The 25,561-nt window shown below is 37.6% G+C and overlaps 2 protein-coding genes across 2 annotated transcripts; one reads left to right on the top strand and one right to left on the bottom strand.

Annotated features, from left to right (window-relative positions):
* Positions 1 to 80: 80 nt before the first annotated feature.
* Positions 81 to 25,063, top strand: LOC117575652 (uncharacterized protein DDB_G0290301). Its single transcript, XM_034259942.2, has 6 exons — positions 81 to 194; positions 19,893 to 20,143; positions 21,981 to 22,680; positions 22,747 to 22,890; positions 24,455 to 24,664; positions 24,730 to 25,063. Exons 2-6 carry the CDS (start codon positions 20,141 to 20,143, stop codon positions 24,900 to 24,902), a joined length of 1,230 nt encoding a protein of 409 aa, XP_034115833.1. The 5' UTR covers positions 81 to 194; positions 19,893 to 20,140; the 3' UTR covers positions 24,903 to 25,063.
* Positions 17,000 to 17,864, bottom strand: LOC127566399 (uncharacterized). The gene is made up of 2 exons (XM_052008708.1): positions 17,273 to 17,864; positions 17,000 to 17,214 (listed from the first exon to the last, which is right to left on the bottom strand). The coding sequence occupies exons 1-2, from the start codon at positions 17,757 to 17,759 to the stop codon at positions 17,174 to 17,176; spliced, it is 528 nt and encodes a 175-aa protein (XP_051864668.1). The 5' UTR covers positions 17,760 to 17,864; the 3' UTR covers positions 17,000 to 17,173.
* Positions 25,064 to 25,561: the final 498 nt, after the last annotated feature.

The following is a 25,561-nucleotide window of genomic DNA, read 5'->3' as shown; positions in this document are numbered from 1 at the left end:
AATTTGCTGCATACGCAGTGTTGTGCGGCATTTTTGACCTAGTAAACTCTATACAGCTGATTTATGTATAATTGTTATTGTTTTTTGTAACTCCTTTTTTTAGAGATAGAGAGAGAGAGCAGCACGTGAATCTGAAGATATATTATAGAAATCGTTGACGTATCAATGCAGTTTGTATCATCGTTAACTTAAAGGTAAGTCACAGTTACTCATCAATATGATCGAAGTTTTCTGTTAATATTTCGAATTTCAAATTTCAAACGATGTGGATATTTTCTCGCTTGAGTAAATATTAAATATGTATAATAAGAATAAGAAAATAATAGGGCTGCTAAAACACACATAAATATTTATTTACGTATCGAGAACGTTACGGCACAACACGTTCGTCAAAATGTATAAATATTTAAGTTTCCCTGGGGGCATAATATGAAATAAATATGTTTGCTACATATGTACATATGTTGAATTGGTAGAAAAACGTTTTGGGTCTCTCGTCTACTGTTTTCTGTTTTTCCGGGCCTCGTTTTGATGAGGCGTTGTAAAGGTTTTTGACTCGATGTCAAAGCCCAAAAAGTTAATTATTTGCTGACTTATTAAATTGAAAAGTTTTACTCTCGGTAGCTGTCAAAACCACAAATCTTTTGCCTCGACTTAGAGTACAAAGTCCATAAAGGCAAAAAATAAAAGAAGAGAAATAGGCAATTAGCTGGAATGCTACCACAGAAAAATTTGTTGCCACAAGTCCCGTAATTAAAAATTAAACCCAAGCAATGTCCGTATAATGTATTATATAGAGATTTTTGTTGGCTGCTGAAGTACAATCAGTTATCGTGTTAATTGCCAGCCTTAACAGTTAGTCGACCAAGGTGGTCGACTTTTGGGACAAAAAAAAGAAAATACATTTTTTGTAGCATACTTATGGGAGATTCGAGAAACGAATGTGTGTGTTTGTGTGTGCTCCCTTTTCAGCGTTTTTCCTATTCGTTTTTTTAGTCTTTCAGTTGTGCTTGAACTTAGCTTCGCCCCCCAAAAGAGATGCGACATGTGTATTTGTCAAGGTTCCACAACAATTTCTTTTCACAGTTGTGTGAATCAACAAACACTCACACACACACACACATACATCAAAATGTCCTTGACAAAATGAAAAATAAACAAACTAGTGCTTTGAACTCTTGCTGTGTTTTTCGTTTTTAATGCATTAATGCAACAGCAGCAGCAAAGGACTTAAAAAGTCAGGCAATAAACAAAACGAAAACAAGCAGCTTGGCAAACGGAAGCAATTAACAAAATAGATATGGCGACCGGAAATGCGAAATGCCTAGAGCTAGAGATATGAGTGTAGCTTGTTTTCATTTTGTTTGTTCGTGTATGTGTGTGTGTGTGAGTGAGGTGCGTGTAGTTAAGAGTTGTTTGGTCAAAGCAATTACATGACACTCAAATGCCTGTCGCATTAATCATCTGCAAAAGGGACAAATAGCTGAGGAGAGTGAGAGAGAGAGAGAAAAAGAGGAGAGTGAGAGTGAGAGACCGTTGCCAATGACAAATAGGAGTAGCTGGCATTAGAGGAGCTGTGATCGTCAGACGCTGCTTCTTGGCAGTTTGTCAGTTTGCAATGAAAAGCGGAAACGGAAACGGAAGCGGAAATGGAAATGGCAACTGGCAACTGCCAGCTCAAAAAGATGCCAATCAGTTGTGTGTCAATCGGCTTTAGGTCACTTTTGTTCATTCATTTTGCAATTTGCAAGGCATAAGAACATGAAAATGGTTCTTAGCGCTCAGCCTTTTGCCTTCACCCTTGGCAACCTTTTTCAATTGTTATTATTGCTGCCGCCGCTTTCTTTTCTCCTCTTTTCAGCTCAGCTTTTTTGGCTGCTGGCCGCTAAGACTTGGCGGCTTTCTTGTGTGTTTGCCATCGCCGTTGACTTTGTGAAACAAAACAAAAACAATTTCCGCTAAATTTACGAATGTATTTTGATTATGAAATGACGCACATGGCGAATCGCGTGGCGGGTAGGCAGATGAGAGGTGAAGGGGGCGGAGGCGATGGCGGTGGTTGAATTTGGCACCACTCAAAACACTGGGCGTGGCCGCACTTGAAACTTTGCCTTTGCTGCTCGTCTGCCACTTCGTCTTATTGCTGTTGTTGTTGTTGCCTGCTACGCTTATTAAATTTGTTTGCTCAGTTTCTTTGGGATGCTTGTGGGTTGCCGCTCGCATAGCTTTGAAAGTCGCAGTGTGAGTCTGAGCCTGAGTGCTGCTGGGCAGCAACTCAGACCTTTTTTTTTTTTTTTTTTTTGGTTTTGGTGTCTGTTGGCAAGAGCCAAGGGAATGAGAACCTTCAACCTCGCGTATCTTGATGTCAAATTTAGGGGGAAGAGGAACACAAAATGCTTTCAACCTTAAAACTGGCACGCTGATTTTTGAGCTCGCGAATACAGGAGAAATGGGAAGGAAGGAAGAAGTAAGAAGTAAGAAGCGAGGATTCAATTTGATTTAAAAAACACACAGAGCGGTGGCAGCTCAGCTCAGCAAAAGCTTTCCAGCTTTGATTACAGTTAATTGCATACCAATCGGTTAGCTCGTCGGCTATATATGCCATACTCGTAATGGCATCAGGGCATATCCAATGACAAGCTGTTGAAGGACTCGCTGCACGCTTCTGAGAAATAACTTGACTAAATTAAACCGATTTGCGGCCCCATTTGAGAAATTCTTTTGCAAATTAATGCATTTCGAATTTACATTTCTTTTACATTACAACGGTTGTATTATTATCTGAAGCATTAAAATGAATTAATAGGGTATTTCAAAATCGAGTTGCGTTGAAGTCGAAGCAAAAGCAAAAACTTTAAGCTGATTTCATGTTGAAGATATGAAAATGGCACTTAATCTGAATCAAAATGATATTGCTTTGTGTTGCAGCAGCTACGCATCGCACACACACACACACACACACACACACAGCTCGCACACACACACACACACAAACAGCAGCAACAGCAGAGGAGAGCGAGTGTCTGGGGACAATTTGCCTGTCACTGACAAGCGGGCGAAAATGCAATTTAAATCATAAATATAATTTTCATTTAATGAATTGGATCATGTAGCAAGTTTCTTCAGACTGCATAATTTACACTTGCACACAAACACACACACACACGCACACACACACTGTCAGCTTCTCTGGCGTGCAACAAATATTTCACTTGACTGACTGAAAAGCAGCAAAGTAGAAAAATTTTCTATAGCAGCAGCAGCAGCAGCAGCAACAACAACAAATGACTGCAAAAACTTTTCACATGAGATACTTTTAGTCCTTCCGCTTGTTTCCCTTCATTGCCCCCCCTCTCTCCCTCTTCTTTCCTTCTTTACAGCTCACTCGTCGTCACTTTTTTGGCATCATCAAGTTGATTAAGTGCATAACTTTACATTGATGCAACCCAAAAAAGAGCTGAGAAGAGAAATTGATATAGTAGCTATAATCCCGTTCAGAGTTGAGCACAGTTGTTGTTGCAGCTGATCTGCTCTAGGTTATCCTTTTCTGTGTCTGTGTGTGTTTGTGTGTTATGCAATACGTGCATAAGCTGTCAACTGTCACCCAGCTAACATCTCGCATATCCCATATCCCATATCCCATATCTGCCAGCATCCCATATCCCATATCCTATATCACATCTCGCTGTCTGGCTGTCCAGGTGAGCATCAGCAACATCAGCAGCAGCTGCTCGCCCCCAAAATTGCGACAGGCAGTTACGTATACAAAAGCGCAAAAACTGCAACACAATGACGGACTCGAAGTGCTGCGAAGGGGCATGTGAGGGCGGGCACGCGAGGGGGGGAGGAGGGGAAGTGAAAGTGTCAAGCGGGTGGCTTGCAGGGTGCGACTTGCGAGGGAGCTTTGTTGCAAACTGAGCATCATGGCCTTGCATGTCCATGTGGCAGGCAATCCCCTTGCCACCCGTAACCCGTAACCCGTCACCCGCTCTCTTCTCTCCCTTCTCCTCGTCCACAATGTTGCCTGCCATTGTTTGCGCGTCGTTTGGCAACAGCAAGTACAGCAACAGCAACAACAACAATAACGAACTGCCTTTTGCAAAAAATGCAGCAGCAAAAACAGCAACAACAACAACAAGAATGACGACAACAAAATAAACGAAACATACGACAAAATTTTGGCCAAGTGTAATCCAAGTGGCTAACGAAGACCTGACCCTGGCACAAGGCAAAGGGAGAGAGAGGGACGGGTCACAGGAATAAGCAGCGGAAGTGGAAGTAGAAGTGGAAGCAGCGGTTAGATTACTCTGGCCCCTGGTTGCAGCAAACAGTGGGCGTGGTTAGCTGACAATTTTGGTTTAGTTAAATTTATAGATTGCCCGCAATCGATAAACATTCATATATACTATCTATGCATATATCCAATGGATTCTCAAGCCAAGTCAAAACAAACCCCATAAAATGTTTATCTATTAAAAAAAGAATCTCATCATCTTTGTAATGCGCAAGACAAACAAAAGGCCCAGCTCAGCTTTTGGCTGTTTGTTTGGATTATCAGGCCAACGTTTTCGAATGCCACTTACGAAGTGTGTTTAATGCGAATCCTCAGTCCAAAAAACTGTGCTCTGCGCATTACATTGAGTTCATTTCGATGTGCTCTAAAGGGAAAATACATTAAGCGTCTAATCTGCACAGAGAAAAAACTCGCTGTCTGCATAAAGATGTTTACCATGGGTTATGTGGATTAGCTGCAGACTTTTATTTACTTTTGAGAGCACTTTATTGGAAAAACAAGTAAGAAAGCTACAGTCGAGTGTGCTCGACTGTGAGATATCCGCTACCCATTTTGAATAAACGCAATATATTTTGCGGTATTATTCTCAAAACATACTAATTATAGTACAAAAATACTAAAAATATATTTTTGGGTATTATTATTAAAATATACCAAATATACTAAAACACTAAAAAATATACCAAATGGTATATTTGGTATATCGATATAGTACCGCATTCAAAACATACCATAGACGGCACAATATACCAGATTGTCAGCCAAAGCAACTAAGACCCCTAGTAAGTAGGCGTTTTTGCCCATACAAAAGTATTTCTTTAATAACTTCGACAATTTTTATCAGGAATCATAAATACTATACTTATTATTGTATATACCAAAATTCTAGCTTTACAATTACGCTTGTTATTCGATTTTTTTGATTTACGGGGGCGGAAGTGGGCGTGGCAAAAATTTGAAACAAACTTGATCTGCGTGCAAACATAACAAATGCTGTCGAAAAAAATTATAGCTCTATCTCTTATAGTCTCTGAGATCCAGTGTTTCATACGGACAGACGGACAGACGGACAGACACACAGACGGACAGACGGACATGGCTAGATCGTCTCGGCTGTTGACGCTGATGAAGAATATATATACTTTAAAGGGTCGGAGATGCCTCCTTCTACCTGTTACATACATTTCCTGCCGGCACAAAGTTATAATACCCTTCTAGCCTATAGGTAGCGGGTATAATGATTGTACAATAAAAAATAAAGAATACTGTAAGGAAATTAAGCAACAAACAATGATGGGAACATACTTTAATAGATTACAAGAAACTCTAAAATATATTAATGCTGTATAAATGGAGCGTTACAGTACATCTTTAATATCTAGAAGTACATATTATTTATAATAGCTTCATAAATTCTTAAAATATCACTTCAAAATACTTTATACAAATCTCCAACATACTGTAAACACCTAACAGGGTATTTCTCAGTCAACATTAAGATCCCACCCATGAAAACAATCGATTAGGGCAACGCCAACGTAGTATCTTGAGTGTGAGTATTTTGGTGTGCTTATGAATTTGACTGAGAGTTTCAACCCAGGTTCAATTGTTGTGTGGCTCAACGAGGCACTCAGTCAACCGCACTTCACCTCACTTACCAAGGGTAATAACTGTCAATGTAACAGGTAATCATATTTGCTGACTGCTTTGCACCCCATGGCGATGCTGGCGCTGAATTTGTTTTGTCAGAGAAGTCAGAAGTCAGATGTCAGTCGTCAGTCTTCAGACAGGGAAACGACAATTTCCTGTCTATTATTATTACTCTTAGTATCGGCAGATACTAAACGAAATGCAGATGCCGATTTGCCAAGGTTGTTCTTTGAACTGCACTTTGAGACTGTTGAGATTTGCATGCATAAATGAAATGATTTAAATTGCTCAGTATTTGCAAAAGAAAAGAGAGAGTTAAGTTAATTGAATTTATGCTCTAACAACAGCTGAGCTTGCTCAGACAATTCAATCAATACTCACAACAAACGAGACATATTTTTTTGACTAACACAAAACTAGAAAGATAACACAAAAAATCCACAAAAACAAGAGCAATTACAATGAAAAATGATGAGCCGGAAATTAACCAAATTCGACAAGAAATTGCTCTGGCCAATGCCCAGCAAATGCTTAAGAAGATCACAGTGAATTGCTTTAAGAAATGCGTTGAGAAGCCAAGCGTCTCACTGACCAAATACGAAGAGCGTTGCCTCATTCAGTGTATGGACCGTTTCATGGACTCGATTAAAGTGGTAACGCTATCTTATAGCAGGCGTCTGCAAAAGGAAAGTTCACGCTAACCTCACGCTCTCACTTATGTGATCTTATTGTTGGATTTATGTTTAAACTGATTTATAAAATCTATTTCTCATAATGTTGGCATTAAATGATTTGAAACAAAATTAAATCGAACAAGAAATAGTGTAAGGAAGCAATCATGAATTCCAATTATGAATATGATTGCAATCCATTTTGATATACTTCACAATAAATCGACCAAAATTGGTGCTATCTCTCTCTCTCTTTGGCAACTCAAGAACGTCAAGAGAAGTCAAGATACTCGTGATACCAACAAGTAGCACTTCGTTCCGTTTGATCTCTCTTTTTCGGTGTTTGCCTCTCCTCTCCTCTCCTCCGGCCAACAAGTGCACATAAATGTCAACATCAAAATAAGCCACTCGTGAGCATTTGCAAACATTCATGTGCCGAGCGAGTATTCATTCTGTTGTGTGTTTCTCTTTGCTGCTGGTTCTCTGCTCTGCTCTGCTCTTCTGCTGCTTTTTGCGATGTGACGCGACAAATCCACTTGCCAAAAGCCTGACAGTTTGTAAGTGTAATACAAAAAAAAAAAATGAAAAAATGAAGCAAAACAACAAAAAAACGAGGGACTAAAAAGGACATAACTTTGTGTTGCTTTTGAATGTGTGTGCGTGTGTGTGTGTGTGTGTGTGTGCACAACAAATAACGAGCCGAGAATAAAACGCATGCAAATAAGGCGATGAATACGTAAAATAGATGAGGCGCGGAAAATGCAAATCCAGAAATGTCTTTCACTGTATTTCGCTCTCTCTCTCCCTCTCTCTCTCTCCCTCTCTCTCTCTGTGCATGTGTGTGTGTGTGGAAAAGTTTTGTTGGCAGCGGGATAGCGGTGCAGGTTGTAAGCCACTGTCGGTTACACTGTGACGTCGACAAATAAAAGGCTTAAAGGCAACGCTCAGCTTCCATAAAGGGACAGCAGGCACACACACACACACACACACACACACACACACACACACACACACACACACACACACACAGCCATGAATATAGCATTCACTATAGTATAGATGTTTGTGTGTTCTAACATATGTAAAGTCAGCTCAACAAGAGCGACAAAGTTTTGATGGGTTCCCTTTACTCTATACCCTGCACTGCACTCCACAGCATAGCGGGTATATATAGTGTGTTAATTTCGATAGTGATCGACATAGCAAAAACAGTTACGATTGAAGCAGATTTGATTGAATGATACTAATAATAATTTTTAATTCATTTAATAATATATGATGATATGATATCAGTTTCCATAAAAATAGATATCTAAAGTATTTGGTCGTTTATGTAAAATTACGTATACGTCATTTTTGCAGAGCACTTTAAAGTGCGCTGAAAAGTATGCAATGATTTTTCATATACTTATTTAGAGGAGAGATTAAAGTGCAGAATGCAATAATTTTCGTCAATTCGAATACTTCTATAAATTTATTTGCACAGTAATGCAAAAATTGAATGATTTTGTTGTTATTGGGATTAGGAAGCTGATGACAGCAGCATATTATAATTAAAAACAAATCCAAACCTGTGTCTATTCAAAGGGTACAATCTAGTCTATAGTTCTTATCGGCGCAATGCTTAAAAGTTTTTATATTTTTTTTTCGTTGTTTTGCCGTTTAGTTTTCTTCTGCCTGCCGTTGTTGTTGTTGTAAGTCCTTTAAGCAACGTGTGTGTCTGTATGCGCTTAAGTGTGTTCGTGTGTGTGTGTGTTCGAGTGTTCGTAGTGTGTATTAATGTTCTAAATGTTCTGACTACCCATCTGAAGCAGACACCTCCTCATCCTCCCCCTTGCAAACGGCCCTTCACATAATTTGCCATTTGTTGGCACCATTTAGTTAACTTTAAGTGTAATTTATTATAAATTAATGCCTGGTGCTTAGCTACAAAACACAGAGGGAGAGAGAGCACAGATAGCATGTAAAAGGGAGAAACTGAGACAGAATAAAGTTTGCTGACGGTACACATAACATTTTTGTAGTAGTAAGTGTGAACTGTTGTAATTGTTGAGTGCTGTGCAGTAAAAACAAAAAAAAAACTAAATAAATAAAAAAACAACTAAACAGCTTAAACACACTGTAAAACACATACTTTTACATTTAATTTTCTTTTACTTTTAACTCACTCTGTTTTTTCAATTTTTTATTCATTTCGATTAGTTTTTTGAAATGAAAAACTGTGATTTTAATGCTCGCTGATTCTGTTCAGGGATATAGAAGCTACTTATTCCGTCAATTAGATTTACTAACTCACTTATTGCTTATTGAACTTTAATGTTTATGCTTTTATATTTTTCATTAAAGTGCTCTAAATGGAAATTTGTTTAAAGCAATTTCGCGTTACATAACAATTACAACCATTCAATAATTGGATTACATTGCAGCAGAACACAAAAACAAAAAAAAAATCAAGAGGAAGGACATTTCTATCGCATGGCGATGAATTGGTAATTGTTATTTACAATTGATAGCTGTAAATGAAGTGGAAATAAATATGTCAAAGCCATTTCAAACTATTGAATTGTCCTTTATTAAATTATTTATAATTGCTCTTGCACTCTTTCGCTCTCGGCAATTTTGCAATTTGCCCAGCACAAATGGAAAAATATCTGTGGAAAACAAGTTGTAAAATTAAATAAAATGTTGCTTGGCCATTCCAGATCAGTTCAGCCCAACCTCTACCCAATTTTTTGCTCAATTTTCATTTATTTATTTTCCTTTCATTTTACCTTTTTTTTGTTGCTGTTTGTGTTATTGGCGAGTAAAGCAACGATTTTCTATCAGCCACAAATAAGCTGACTCAACATATGAATTACACTTCAATGATTTCAAGCAACGAGTTGTGTTTTGTTTTAAATTAAAGCACAAGGACTTAAATCGATGAAATCGAGAAAACTCTTGTTGTCAATTATCCCATAAATTTGTTCATGTCTCTATCCAAAGTAAAGCTTTCTTTTTATTTTTATTTCAAGAGGTCTAGACATGGGCGTAAATATTGTTCAACTATTGATTGTTCAGGCGTAACGAAAGTAAATTTCAAAAGCGAATTAAATGTTGTGAAATCGTTGGCAGGCGTTGAACTTTTTGTAGTCGTTTTCAAGTAAAGTTATAGTACTTTTTCAAAAATTGTTAAATGCACTCTTCGTAATAAATAAAGTAGTATATTTTCTGTTTAATAGAGTCTATCAAAATTGCACGTATCTTTTAATTTGTTTTGCGTATTATACGAGACAGAAAAGTTTAGCCAAATTCCAAACAAAATTATCATGTCTAATTCCGAAACTCGCCCCAGCAATGTGCGTCAATTGATTAAGATGTTCGAACAGCTGACTGGCAATGGGGCAGGAGCACAGGCAAGAAAAGTGAGCGAAAGAGAAAGATCGGAGTTGCCAGTAAAGAAGAAGAAGGTGGCCAAGGTGCTCACATTGCTGATCAATGGACGACGTGTGGCTGAGACCATTGCCATTAAACATGAGGCGATGACCAAGTACTGAGCTTCATGTCGTCTTTACAATATATGTACAATATATGATATACTGAGCATTTAATAAACGAGGCTGGCCTTGACCCTTGTGCCTTTAGCTGCCGCAAAAACTTGCAATTTCAGTTTGTGTTCGCAATTCTCTCCTAAAGAATTTTATTGCAATTGCAAACAGAGCACGGAATTGAGAATGTTGAATGTGGAATGTGGAATGTGAAATGCACAAAGAAAAGTCCCAAATGAAAGTTTTCGACAACTTTTTCTTTGCGAATGGCTAATTGTGCGTTCCAGCTGAAAGCTGAAAACAAAATTGCCTTTGCGATATGTGCACTGACTACGACTGCTGCCAAGGGAACTTAACTTAACTTGCACTACTTTGATTGCAGTTGGTTTAGTTTAGTCTTGCTCTGAATTGCTGGCTATTGAAAGCGAAGCGTTGGACACTCAGATTTATTGCGAGCATTGGTTGCTATTGCAAGTGAAAGTGACAGACATGCAATACCATTAATCGACTATATAAATTGAAAGTAAACCTCGAGCAGAATTATATAATATAATATAATATTTTAATAGTTAAGACACTTTGAGTTTGGTTTTTATACCCGCTACCCATAGGGTAGAAGGGTATTATAACTTTGTGCCGGCAGGAAATGTATTTAACAGGTAGAAGGAGGCACCTCCGACCCTATAAAGTATATATATTCTTGATCAGCGTCAACCGAGACGATCTAGCCATGTCCGTCTGTCCGTCTGTGTGTCTGTCCGTCTGTCCGTATGAAACACTGGATCTCAGAGACTATAAGAGATAGAACTATAATTTTTTTTCGACAGCATTTGTTATGTTTACACGCAGATCAAGTTTGTTTCAAATTTTTGCCACACCCACTTCCGCCCCCGCAAATCAAAAAAATCGAATAACAAGCGTAATTTTAAAGCTAGAATTTTCAATGCGGCACTATATCGATATACCAAATATGCCATTTGGTATAATTTTAGTATTTTTGCAGTATATTCGGTTTTTTTTTGAGAAAAATACCGCAAAATATATTTCTTTTATTCTTTTATTTCTTTTGCGGGTATCCCATAGTCGAGTACACTCGACTGTAGCTTTCTTACTTATAACACTAAAACAATACTCAACCCTTTTTTTTTATCAAATTTTATAAACTGCATAAATAGTCGGAAAGAAGGCAACTATTTACATATATCAAATTTGCATAAACTGTAAAAAAGAAAAAAAAAAACACATATAAGAAATATTTGAAAATAAAATAAAATAAATAAGAAAGCTACAGTCGAGTGTAATCGACTGTGGCATACCCGCTAGCCATAAATAAATTTGATATATTGATATAGTATTGCATTTAAAATATATGTAACATAGAGTACTAAATATTCCAGATTCTCAGCCAAGATCCTATTGCAGCAGGCATTCAAAACTACTAACTTAATAATACCCTTCTGAAATATTAATTCTCGAATACAAATTAGAATTGGAAACTGCCTGACATACATTTTCACGCCCTTATAACAAAGTGTTGCATATTAATTATTGGCAGTTGAACAGAGGTCAATTACTCAACCTCTGTGTCGATGTCACAAACAGATAAAAGCAATACTCGTCACTTCTATACGGTTGCATTTGCTGCTGTAAATAAACCGGCTGAAGGACAATGCAACAAATGTCATAATCTGACACATAAATCCAGCAACAGTCTGACACACACACACACACATACACTCACATTCGATTACATTTATCATTAGATATGCTGTTCGTATTTGCTGTCCATTTTGTTGTTGTTTGGAGATAGTAAAATACTTGCTGCAGGGCGTCATGTCAAATGTGTGTGAGGGAAAGCAAGCAAAAATTGAGAATGGAGAATTCAATGCGAGTGTTTTTATGTGTCTTCAACTGGCTTTAAAATAATGTAGAACTAATAAATTTCATGAGTAAAGCATGGCATACATTTAAATATTGATTGAAGTAATAATGAAACTTAAACTATAATTGGAACAAGTGGCAAAAAATTGGCTAGAAAATGTAGAAACAACTTCAGGCTAAACCAGTAAGAAAGTTACAGTCGAGTGTGCTCGACTGTGAGATACCCGCTACCCCTTTTTAATAAAGGCAAAATATTGTGTTATCATTTTTAAAATATACCGAAAATACTAAAAAAAAATACTAAAAATATACCAAATGGTATGTTTGGTATATCGATATAGTACACTATTCAAAATATATCATAGAAGGCACAATATACCAGATTGTCAGCCAAAGCAACTAAGACCCCTAGTAAGTAGGCGTTTTTGCCCATACAAAAGTATTTATTTAATAACTTCCACAATTTTTATCTGATCGCAACCAAATTTTCAGGAATCATAACTACTACAGTAATTATTGTATATACTCTACTTGTATATACTTCGCTACTCTAGCTTTTAAATTAGGCGTGTTATTCGATTTTTTTTGATTTGCGAGGGCGGAAGTGGGCGTGGCAAATATTTGAAACAAACTTGATCTGCGTGCAAACATAACAAATGCTGTCGAAAAAAATTATAGCTCTATCTCTTATAGTCTCTGAGATCCAGTGTTTCATACGGACGGACGGACAGACGGACATGTCTAGATCGTCTCGGCTGTTGACGCTGATGAAGAATATATATACTTTAAAGGGTCGAAGATGCCTCCTTCTTCTTGTTACATACATTTCCTGCAGGCACAAAGTTATAATACCCTTCTACCCTATGGGTAGCGGGTATAATAAATGCAATTAAATATAATAATAATATAATAAATAAATAATAATAAAATATAATAAATGCAATGTAAATTTGTTGAATAACGAAAAATACCACAAAATTGTGGGGTAACAAAAGCAGATAGCTTAATAAATTTAATTAAATGCAATATTACAATTTTTTCTTTAAATAAATTTCAAAAATTAATTATTTGGCATAATAAACTTTTAAAACTGTTTAATAACTTAAATTAAATGTCATATTAAAATTTGTTTATTATGGAAATAATTATTTGGTATAAAAATATACTATATTTAATAATGCAGTTTTTTATTCAGATAAATTGTTTACATTTGAGTTCCAATTAAAATGTAAAATAATATTTACAGGGACTTACTTCATTACGTTTGTTTGTCAAGAAAAAATCATTGATTTTATTTCGTTTTTTTTTTGTGTTTGAATGAAGTTTTTAAGTTTTGTTGGTCGAGGAAGGAATTCCAACCCGGCCAGCCATGTGCAAAGACAACTTAGTATGCCACGCGTACAGCAAGATGAAGAGGGAAAGTTACATAGCTAAAGATAGAGAGAGGAGAAGATAGAATGACAGAATGAGAGAGGGAAAGATAGAGTGTATGAAAGAGAGAGGACGATTCACACGAGCATGGACATTGTTTTATTTACTTGGCTTTGTTTTGTGCTTCGCTCGAGTTGTTAAAATTTTATGCCCCAAAATTTACGTGTTGCACACTGAAACTGGGCGTTCCTCGAGGGCGCTACCCACAAAAGTTGTGCCACACATACACACATACACACACACACACACACGCTCTTTTCGTGTTGTTATTTGTGTTTTTGGTGCCGTTTGTTTTTGTGTGATTTATGCGTTGGAAATGCGTAAACTTTTCTGCGTTCATATTTACATTTTCGGTTTTATGCCATGCTCTTCTCTTCTCTTCTCTACTGCTCCGCACTGCAAAATTACGCATACGCCAAGTATGACAACCATAAGCATTTGCTAGCAGCAAATGGGACCTACAAATGTTGCAGCTGCAAAAATCGCTAACTGATTTACTACTTTGTGGTCATAGCCCATCCTTTCCGCCATTTCAACGACTACGACGACGACGACGACGACGGCGCCTCAACAATTGAAATTAAACAATAAAATGGGCGCCAAAAACAGTTGTGGCTTTTTTACTGCCTGCTGCGATTCGTGTGATATTCGTGCGGTTGTGGCGCAACACACACTCAGACACACTCACACTCACACACACACATATGCGCTCTGCTGTGGTCAACCGCATTCGACATGCTGCATGTGGCATGCAACCTGCAGCAAGCTGCAATCCGCTGATTTCGTTTGCCATCGAAATTAAAGAGTTTCGCATTCACTTTGATATCATAATGGGAGGCGGCAAGTGTTGCAAGAACGCGTTACAGCTGCAACTGCAACTGCAGCAGCAAAAACTCTTCAAACTATTTTTTTGCGCTTCAACTTTTCATTTAATTTATCAAAGTGCACATCAGTTGAAGTTGAAGTTTGAGCCTCCGTGTGCAGCTGGCTTTAACTATCAACTTGCCACTTACCATTTGCAACTTGCAACTTGCAACTTGCAACGGGCAACTTTCAGCCAGCAGGCTTCAATTTCGACGAGTTGCTGCTGCTAATAAACAAATCAACTGCCGCCTGACAAAGTTATGCAAAGCGCATTAGGGCTGACAGCGCAAGTGTCAGGGTGTTAGTTAGGGACCGTGGGCGGGGGAAACAATGTGGAGAGGCGTGGGGGAGTGGCATGTCAGCGATGTCTTCATTTATTTCATGTCAGTTCCCTGACAACTTTTCCAGCACACCGACAACAGAGAGCTGAATATTTTGTTGTTTTTGGCAGCGTTGTCATAAAATTCACCTAAAGGTGAAAATTCTGTCTGTGTATGTGTGTGTGTGTGAGTGTGTGTGTGAGTGTGGGCGGGTGTGAAATGCAAATTGGAATTGCAAGCTGAGCTGAGTTAAAAGTTGCTGTTACATGGCCGTCATCATCATCATCATGATAATGATTTAATCGTCGAGAATCAGCGCAATAAATGCAAAGTACCTCAGAGGTTTTTATACCCGCTACCCATCGGTTCGAAGGGTATTATCATTTTGTGTAACAGGTCCATCGACTCCATAAAGTATTTTTATATACATATATACGCAAGATAGCTATTTCCGTTTGTTTTTACGAATAAAAACTATAGACAAAAAACTTAGAAGCTATTTAGAAAATCATTTATAATGGTAAACAATGATTGCTGTTATCGGGTCTTAATTGTTTTTTGGCTTACAATCTCATTCCAATATACCATATTCCATGGTATATTCCAAGTGTATGGCGATATACCAAATATAGATTTTGGTATATACATATATGTATATAAATATCTGCTTTGGCTGAAAGTTTCATATACATATTTTGTATTGAGATGTATGTCGATATACGATATACGATTTATAGCTTTTGGTATGTTTATTTTTGTACTTTTTCGATACCATATTCCAAGTGTATGGCAATATACCAAATATAGATTTTGGTATATATATGTATATTAATATCTGCTTTGGCTGAAAATTCCATAAATTTTGTATTGAAATGTATGTCGATATACGATATACAATATAGCTTTTGGTATTTTTATTTTTGTACTTTTTCGATATATGAATTTAGTATATTTCCATACTGTTTTACTGTTATTCAAAACAGATAGCAGACATTACAAAGTGCAGAACACTAAACTCTAGATATATTTTTAGTTTTTCTTTTTTGACAGCTTTACGGCCAACATGATAATTATTATTTGGTGTTCGTCTATGCGAATGCATCATAATCGTCCAACATCAACAGCATCAGCATCATCATCATTATTATCGTTGGCAGCAGCTCGAAGTGAAAATAAATATGAAATTTCTTGAGCATGCTGTTGCCTGGCAAATCTGTCACCTTTCGTCTGTGTCGCCTGGATCTGACCTCTCGACCATGGACTCAACTCGACTCGACTCGACTCTTCTCACACTGCACTTCCTTGTGGCCATTTATTTTGCGGTTGGCCCCGCCCCCGCCGCCTCCCGCTCCTCCGGGCAACAGCTGCTGCTGCATGTGAAACCATGTTTGGTCACATCCTTCCGCTCTTTGGGATGCACGCAGGCATTTTATTGTGTGTGCTGATAATGATGCTCAGGCTTGTGATGATGATGATGATGATGATGATGATAATGATGATGATGATGTCCTGCAGCATCCTCTGGCGAGGTGGCAAAAATGTTTGCGAAGTGAAATATGCTGCAAATTGTGCGCACAACCAATTGAAATGCAATTTAACATTGACCCACAGCCAACAACAAAAATAAGAGACAAAAAGAGAGAGGGAGAGGAAGAGGGAAAAAAATGCCAGACGAGCCGAAAAATTGCCAACATCTTTGCGAATTCTCCTCCTTCTATTTTTTCTCTCTCGCTCTTCTCCTTTTTGCAATTCCTTCCTATTTCCATTTTTGCCTGTGTCTGCATTTCACTTTTTCTGCTGGATATTTTATAGCATCCTGAAGAGTGATGCAATGCATGCCATTCCAGTTTGCTGCAGTTTTTGTGCAGCTACCCTATAAAAATGTAAATGGGGTATTTTGTAAGCATTATAATTCTAAATTAAAGATAGAATTCATTATTAATAACTTAACTTAACATACTCAATTGTTAGTCTTAAATATACCTATATTTAAGATCAAAAAATATATACTTTCATTAAAGTATACGTATATTTAGACCAGTTCTAGCTGATGGGCAAAATACAATTCTAGCCATAGAAAAATCTATATAATTTCCAATCGAAATTCTAATAAAATTTTGGCAATTGAATAACTCTACCTAATTTTATGCTCTAGCTAGTTTTAGCACTTAATCTTAGCTAGTTTTCGCAACAGCAAAAACTAATTCGAGTTTACTTTAACCGCAGAAGACGCAACCAAAGCAATGTCTAAAGTATCTGCTAGTCAACCACATAGAACTAATACTTTCGTGCCTGCTTTCATATGCTTAATGCCTTTCACTTCAGTGCACTTTTTTACCCATCTTGACACAAAGTTCATTAAAGTTTCGCTGGCTGTTGTTTCTCTAGAGAGCGATGCATTTGGCACATATATAAATACTTAAATTTGTACACGATGATGCCAAAAGTATATAAAATTAAAAATCGTGGCGGCCATTTTATGCGTTAAATTTCGATTGGTTCATTTTAAAGAATCCCAGTGACAATTTGCGAAGATTACCAAGTGCAGCTTTCAATGGAACGCAACTTCTTGTTACCTGAGAAAGAGAGAGAAATAAAAGTGCTCTCCTTTTCTTTCTTAGTGTAAATAATTACCGAGAGTTAGATCAGTGAAGCTGGCATCAGTTGAAATATTGCAGGCACCAGAGTTGATGTCTTTCAGTGTTGGCAGCTGCTCATCGCTGTCCAAGCATGAGATAAGGTCCAGTTGCGGATCCTGCTCCATCACATGATCAAGGAGTTCATCTAGATTCTCTTCCTTCTCGTCCCCCTCCTCATCCTCTTTCTCCTCCGGCATCATATCACGCGTGTCCAGCTGCTCACGCACATGCAGCAGCATCTTCTCCTTCAGCACACGAATCCAGCGTCGTGTGCTCTGATCCCAGCGCGATTTGCTGGCAATTGTGTGCATCGAAAATGGATAGATGTTGTGCTCAAATTTGGCAACTGTCTCGGCCACTCGTCCACTGTTTCCGCTCAGATGCCAATCCTGCGGAGCGTCCGCGATGGGCATTTTTCGCATGCTCATGCTCATGCTCTCGAACTTCTCGATAAGCAACTTTACATTGTTCGTTTGCTCCATGTTTTTGCAAAATATTAAAAAGAAAATAAAAAGCGAGTACGAAAACAAAAAAAAACACGAGTAGAAATTGTATCGAAGTGAATGCTTTTGCTAGTTACTGTAAAATGAACACAACAAAAAGAAAAACGAAACAACAAACAGACGTCTGTTGAGGCATTCAAGCAGAGCCTGCTCAGTGTGTAGTGTGTAGAGGGAGCTTGAGAGCAGAGGCAGCACATCAATCACAATCAGCATGCCAACATTTATGGCTGCTTGTTGGCTGTCAGTCTTGGCATATTACACATACGCCCTGTACAACGCGTTGACAGCTACAGCACTCCACACAGCTGAGTGTGTGTGTGTGTGTTTGTGTGTGTGTGTGTGTGTGTGTGCGTCCCCTCAAGACTCTCGCTGGCTTCGTTGTGTCACGTAGATTAAACACATTAACAGAACGTGCCAAGTCATTGTCTAAGGCTGCTAAGCAGCCGGGACTTAACATGCAACTGAAGATTATCCTCGAAAACAACTTGTTGGATGACTCGAAAATGCACAGAGAACGAAAGCGAGAGATTGAGAAAGGGAGAGCAAGGGCATGGAAGGAGTGATTCAGAGATTATGAACATTCGACACAGCGAGTCAGCATGAAATCCTCACTCATTACAGCATATCGAACTACACAAAGTGACCACCATATAATGTGATTATTTTTTTCATGAAAAAAAAGATGATTATTGTTAATCAAGTTTGCTTTAATACACTCGAACATTAAAGCAAAGTATATGAAGGAGCAGCATCTATAGAAATAAATAACCTCCTTGATAAATTAAAATTGCGAATCTGACTAAAATACTTACGGTAATCAACTAAAAGAAAGGGCTAAATTCGATACAAGATTTCGAAGAAAAACTTTCAACTGTTGCCATATAATATTGAAGCAAATAAAGAACAGAATTCTTGCAATGCTTTTCGCTGTTGTCAAAAAATGAAGGATCAAAAACATTTTAAAAAGAAAGATGGCAATATTATAAAATATGAATTCCAGATTAGAAGAATGTTTTTTGTCTGATGCTTTTCTGCAATCATAAATAGCGAACTTACAGATGTTTCATAATATTATAATAAATAAAAAAAAGCATTATTAAATAACATTTATTTTGCACTCTATGCGCAACGATTTTGCATTGACACGAAAATTAGATTGAGTAAAAGAAAAGCAAAAATAAATCTGAATACAAATATTTTAGAGGTTAATAACGCTTAAAGTTTAGCTTGGACGAATGCACTCCAATTTTTTATAAGAAGCGGCACTGCTAAAACAATTATTATTATTATTTTATTAAAATAAGCAATACAATTTCTTAATGCAATGGGATAAAAGAGAGGCTAGCTGTAAAACAACATTAGAGTATGCAAATAGTTCGATCTTTAAATGTTGAAACTTTAAAGTGATTCGAGATGCATAAACAGGACACATAAAACAGATAAACAGCGATAAACCCAGCATTACTGCATTTGGCAAACCGTGGTCAAATGCGATTCACAACATGATTATGGCTGCCAAATGTGCTTTGTGTGTGTGTGTGTGTGGGTATTGGTGAGTGAGGGAGGATAATGCGAACTTCCTTCTCCAAAAACGAGCTGCATTGAAGCATCAAATTAGCTGCACTAAAACTGTGTGGTTGACAGCCAACCATCGTCGTAGCATCATTCTCGGCATCCTCATTGCATTCACATCACTCTAAAACTGTCAACGTTCCCCCGTCCTCTCTCTCTCTCTCTCTCACTCCCTCTCGGTTTTAAATGTGTTGCCCATTTACGAGAGCAGTAGAGAAATTTGCATGATGACTGCCTGATTAGCATGGGCAGGTAAATGGACTCGAATACGAATGGAATGTTGACTCAACCGTAGAATGCGGGCACGTAGCAATCGTTAGAGGTCCCCTCGCCCCCTCTCCCCCAGTTCCCTCTCGAAATTAGAAACGTGCCAATTGTGAATGCAAAGTGCGAAAGGGAAATTTAATGTGAACACACACACACAGACACACATAGAAATAGCAATAGCAATTGAACGATTGTGTGTCGCCAATTGAATTTTGCATGCAGCGAGCAAATTGTTTAATTATCAAATTTGAAACCCATTTTGCGTTCTCACAGGGCAACTCGCTACAGCAAATGCGTGTAATTGCAAAATTTGCATGTGCGCCAACAATTGACAATTAAAGCTGCAGGCAATTAACAACAACAACAACAGCAGCAGCAGCAGCAACAGCAACAGCAATCAACAAACAGGATTCGAAATCGATTGCAAAGCAAAGGCCGCCACATTGGAAGGAAAACGGCTTTTTACGGCAGTTAATAAGTTTTTAACTGGTTCAACGATTGCCCGCGAGCTGAGGCAGCTAATGGTAAGTTTGTTCTAATTCATAGCCATGCAACTGTCATTATTTTCATTTTTAGTTCTTGAAATTTACATTCACATTTAATTTAATTCATTAAATTTACAAACAAACACAATAAGCACAAATTCTTATAGAATTTTGCCACGCCCTCTTAGCAAGCAACAATTTTGTAGCATGAGCTCATCCTTCATCCTAGTTGAGGCTAGCTGGTCCTAGTTTTTAACTTTTGCTTGCTTAAATTTAGATTTGGCGAACTTAGTTTTGGTCTTGGTTAAATTTAGTTTTTATACCCGCTACCCATAAGGTAGAAGGGTATTATAACTTTGTGCCGGCAGGAAATGTATGTAACAGGTAGAAGGAGGCATCTCCGACCCTATAAAGTATATATATTCTTGATCAGCGTCAACAGCCGAGACGATATAGCCATGTCCGTCTGTCCGTCTGTCCGTCCGTCCGTCCGTCCGTCCGTATGAACACCTAGATCTCGGAGACTATAAGAGATAGAGCTATAATTTTTTTTCGACAGCATTTGTTATGTTTGCACGCAGATCAAGTTTGTTTCAAATTTTTGCCACGCCCACTTCCGCCCCCGCAAATCAAAAAAATCGAATAACAAGTGTAATTTTAAAGCTAGAGTTACGAATTTTGGTATATACAATAATTACTATAGTAGTTATGATTTCTGAAAAATTTGGTTGCGATCAAATAAAAATTGTCGAAGTTATTTAGGAAATACTTTTGTATGGGAAAAACGCCTACTTACTAGGGGTCTGAGTTGCTTTGGCCGACAATCTGGCACATTGTGCCGTTTATGGTATATTTTTTGAATGGTGTGCTGTATCGATATACCAAACATACCATTTGGTATATTTTTAGTATTTTTTTTAGTATTTTCGGTATATTTTGAAAATGATACCGCAATATTTTGCCTTTATTAAAAATGGGTAGCGGGTATCTCACAGTCGAGTACACTCGACTGTAACTTTCTTACTTGTTAACTTTTGCTTGCTTAAATTTAGATTTGGTGATCTTAGTTTTGGTCTTGGTTAAATTTAGTATTTATATTTATACTTTGTTTTTTCTTGTTTAAATATATATTTGCCAGGTTTAAATTGCTTTGGTTGACAATCTTCTATATTTTGTACTTTATAGTATATTTTGAATGTAGTAGTATATTATTATACCAAATAAAGGTTTCGTCACATTTTTGCTTTGGTGTACAATTTAGTATATTTTATACAATGTAGTATCTTTTTAATGTAGTAGTATATTATTATACCAAATACATATTTTGGCATATTTTTGTATATTTTTGTTACATTGATTTGGTATATTTTTAAGAGAATACCGCACAATTTTGCTAGCATACTTGGGTTTTTTTTCCTTTTTTTTCTAACTTCAATATATATTTTGCATTTCATCTTTCAGTTTTATTGGTTATTTATATAATTTTGTTTGGTATATTTTTAGTATTTTTGTAGTATATTTGGTATATTTTGAGAATAATACCGAAAAATATATTGCTTTTATTCAAAATGGGTAGCGGGTATCTCACAGTCGAGTACACTCGACTGTAGCTTTCTTACTTGTAGTTACATTGATTTGGTATATTTTTAAGAGAATACCGCACAATTTTGCTAGCACACTTGACTTTTTTCCCCCTTTTTTTCTAACTTTAATATATTATATATTTTACATTTCGTCATCCAGTTTATTTGCTTATTTATATCGTTTTTGTTTGATATATGCACACATATGTATTTTCTTTGGGCCCTTGTTTGTTTTTTTCACTCAAATACACATTTTTCCATTTGACAATTGTGCTGTGCTGCTCGCTGTGCAGACGAGAAACGCAACGCTTAGCGGTGATGAACCCGACGAGGAGCAGATGACGACAGCGGGCGCAGACGATGATGACCAGGAGCAGCAGCAGGGTGAGGAGCAACAGCAGCTGACTGCACAAACAGAGCACAGCACAAGTGAAGCACAGCAACAGTCACAGCAACAGCAACAACAACAACAAGCAACAACAACACAACGTCGGCAAAGACAACGCAAGAAAGTGACAGCACAACAGCAACAACAACAACAACGGAGTCATGCCAACGCATCCGATGCAGACACGGATTCGAGTTCATGCGAAGCAGGCGGCACAACTCGCATCAGCTATGCGCAACGCAATCTCGCCGATCAAGTGGTCTATGAGCAGTACAATGACGACGATGAGGCGGATGACTACGATGAGGACGAAGACGAGGATGAGGATGAGGACTACGATGACTATGAGCAGCTGTCCATGCGACGTGCGCCCGCCAAGGCAGCGCTAAGTGTGCGAGCAGTAAGCGGTGGCGGTGGCGGTGATGGAGGAGTCCATTCAACTGGCGACGGCAGCGGCGGTGGCGACACATTGCGGAGCAAACGCAAAACGAAAACACGTCAATTCTCGCAGCGTGCCAGCTCCTATGCCGTCGATGCTTGCCATGGCGAGACGGATACGGATGCGCTGGACAAGCGTCGTTGCATCTCCAAGGGTCAAATGCGTGGTGAGTAACAGGGCAACAATCAAACACATTTTTGCAGCAGGAGTTTAGCCTGATCATCTCTCGTAGAATTTCGCGAGGCATTTCGTCTGTTTGACAAGGATGGCGATGGCTGCATAACCAAGGAGGAGCTGGGCACCGTGATGCGTTCGCTGGGGCAATTTGCTCGCGTCGAGGAGCTGCAGGAGATGCTCCAGGAGATCGATGTGGATGGTGCGTATAACTATTATTTAACTGCCAAACATATCTCGCTTAACGGCAGCAGAATTCGCTTAGTTGCCACTAGTTTTTAGTAACATATGTACATCGATATAATAGTTCTTGTTTTTGATAATACCACAAATTTTACCACTGAGACCCTGTTAGCTGCATTTTGTTGTTAAACGAGTTTTTCACTTAACGGCAAATTTCACAAACATATCTCGCTTAACGGCAGCAGAATTAGCTTAGTTGCCACTAGTTTTTAGTAACATATGCACATCGATATAATAGTTCTTCTTGTTTTTGATAATAGCTGCATTCAAATTTTAGCATTGAAACCCTGTTAGCTGCATTTTGTTGTTAAACGAGTTTTTCACTTAACGGCAAATTTCACAAACATATCTCGCTTAGCGGCAGCAGAATTCGCTTAGTTGCCACTAGTTTTTAGTAACATATCGTTGATTTACATTTTTTCTTGCTGCATTCACATTTAATAATTTAATAATAGTTTTTCTTGTTTTTGATAATAGCTGCATTCAAATTTTAGCATTGAAACCCTGTTAGCTGCATTTTGTTGTTAAACAAATTTTTCACTTAACGGCAAATTTCACAAACATATCTCGCTTAACGGCAGCAGAATTAGCTTAGTTGCCACTAGTTTTTAGTAACATATGCACATCGATATAATAGTTCTTCTTGTTTTTGATAATAGCTGCATTCAAATTTTAGCATTGAAACCCTGTTAGCTGCATTTTGTTGTTAAACGAGTTTTTCACTTAACGGCAAATTTCACAAACATATCTCGCTTAGCGGCAGCAGAATTCGCTTAGTTGCCACTAGTTTTTAGTAACATATCGTTGATTTACATTTTTTCTTGCTGCATTCAAATTTAATAATTTAATAATAGTTTTTCTTGTTTTTGATAAAAGCTGCATTCAAATTTTAGCATTGAAACCCTGTTAGCTGCATTTTGTTGTTAAACAAATTTTTCACTTAACGGCAAATTTCACAAACATATCTCGCTTAACGGCAGCAGAATTAGCTTAGTTGCCACTAGTTTTTAGTAACATATGCACATCGATATAATAGTTCTTCTTGTTTTTGATAATAGCTGCATTCAAATTATAGCATTCAAACCCTGTTAGCTGCATTTTGTTGTTAAACGAGTTTTTCACTTAACGGCAAATTTCACATCACTTAATAACCACACGCAAAGCAAAAAATGTAAATAACAAATTTAAGGTTAAAAAACACAAAAAAATTTTTTTGCTGCATTTAAAGTTTTTCCGGGGAAGAGCCGGCAATGTGGCAATTAAACAAGATATTCACTTAAGGGCACATTTCAGTTCACATTATGATCACATACGAAGCCAAAAACAAAACCTACATTACACAACATAACAACTGTTATGTTGCTTAATTTAAAATTTCTTGTGAGCCTAATTGTGTGCTCTTAGTTGTGGCCGTTAAGCGAGATACAGTTGGTTCCCTCTGCTATCTGCTTCGTTAGTGTATTTGATGCTAACTTCTCTGTTTTATTCCTCCACCCTTTTTTCACTACTCCCTCCTCGCTTAGGCGATGGCAACGTTAGCTTTGAGGAGTTCGTGGACATATTGTCAAACATGACGTATGAGGATAAATCTGGACTGTCGTCAGCGGATCAGGAGGAGCGCGAATTGCGCGATGCCTTCCGTGTATTTGACAAGCACAATCGTGGCTACATCACAGCCTCTGATTTGCGTGCAGTGCTTCAATGCCTGGGAGAGGATCTCGACGAAGAGGACAGTAAGTATTCTATGCCCCCATTTCATCAATGAATATTTCGAACATTTTCCCCATTCCTCGCTTAGTTGAGGACATGATCAAAGAGGTGGATGTGGATGGCGATGGACGCATCGATTTCTATGAGTTTGTCCACGCACTTGGCGAGCCAGAGGATTCGCAGGAGAACGATGATGAGGAGGAGAACACCACATCGCCGCTGCCGACGCCCAAGTCCACAGTATCGCTGAGCTACGATTGAAGCGTGGGGCGTGAACGTTGTTTATGGCACTTAAGTATTATCAATAAATTAACGGAAAACTTAACAACAAGCAAAAACACAAAACAAAAACATTTACAATTACTTTATGTGCATAACGTGGCGCAGCATCAAAAAGAAATTTAAATAAATAAATAACGAAATTAATGCTAATAACTAATAATAATAATTCAATTTGATGACAACAAACAATTTACAATTACAATTCTTTACTTGTCTCTCTTGAAATTGATATCAAAAGTAATTCGTAAATATCAACTAAAATTTACATATATAATATTAATATAGATATTGAACTCATCTTGACTTATAAAATATATACTTTACTTTATATATACGGATATATTATAAATAATATTATATATAACAAGTTGTTAGCTCATATTTTCTCGACTAAAAAAAGAAAAAACCAAAAAAAAAACATTAAACATATCAAAGGCGCCTCTGCAAAAATAACATTTCATTGATAAACCACCAATCCAACAGCATACAACTGCACCACATACTCAACCACACAACAACAACAACACTCACCCACCAAAAACCAAAGATACAAAAAAAAATAAAAATTAAAATAAAAATACAACAAATTGTTGCCCAATTTTGCGGCGTTTTTACCAAAAAAAAAAAAAAAATACTCA

This window comes from Drosophila albomicans, chromosome X, assembly GCF_009650485.2.
Source record: "Drosophila albomicans strain 15112-1751.03 chromosome X, ASM965048v2, whole genome shotgun sequence".
NCBI lineage: Eukaryota > Metazoa > Arthropoda > Insecta > Diptera > Drosophilidae > Drosophila > Drosophila albomicans.
This window is presented reverse-complemented; position numbering and strand designations above follow the sequence as displayed.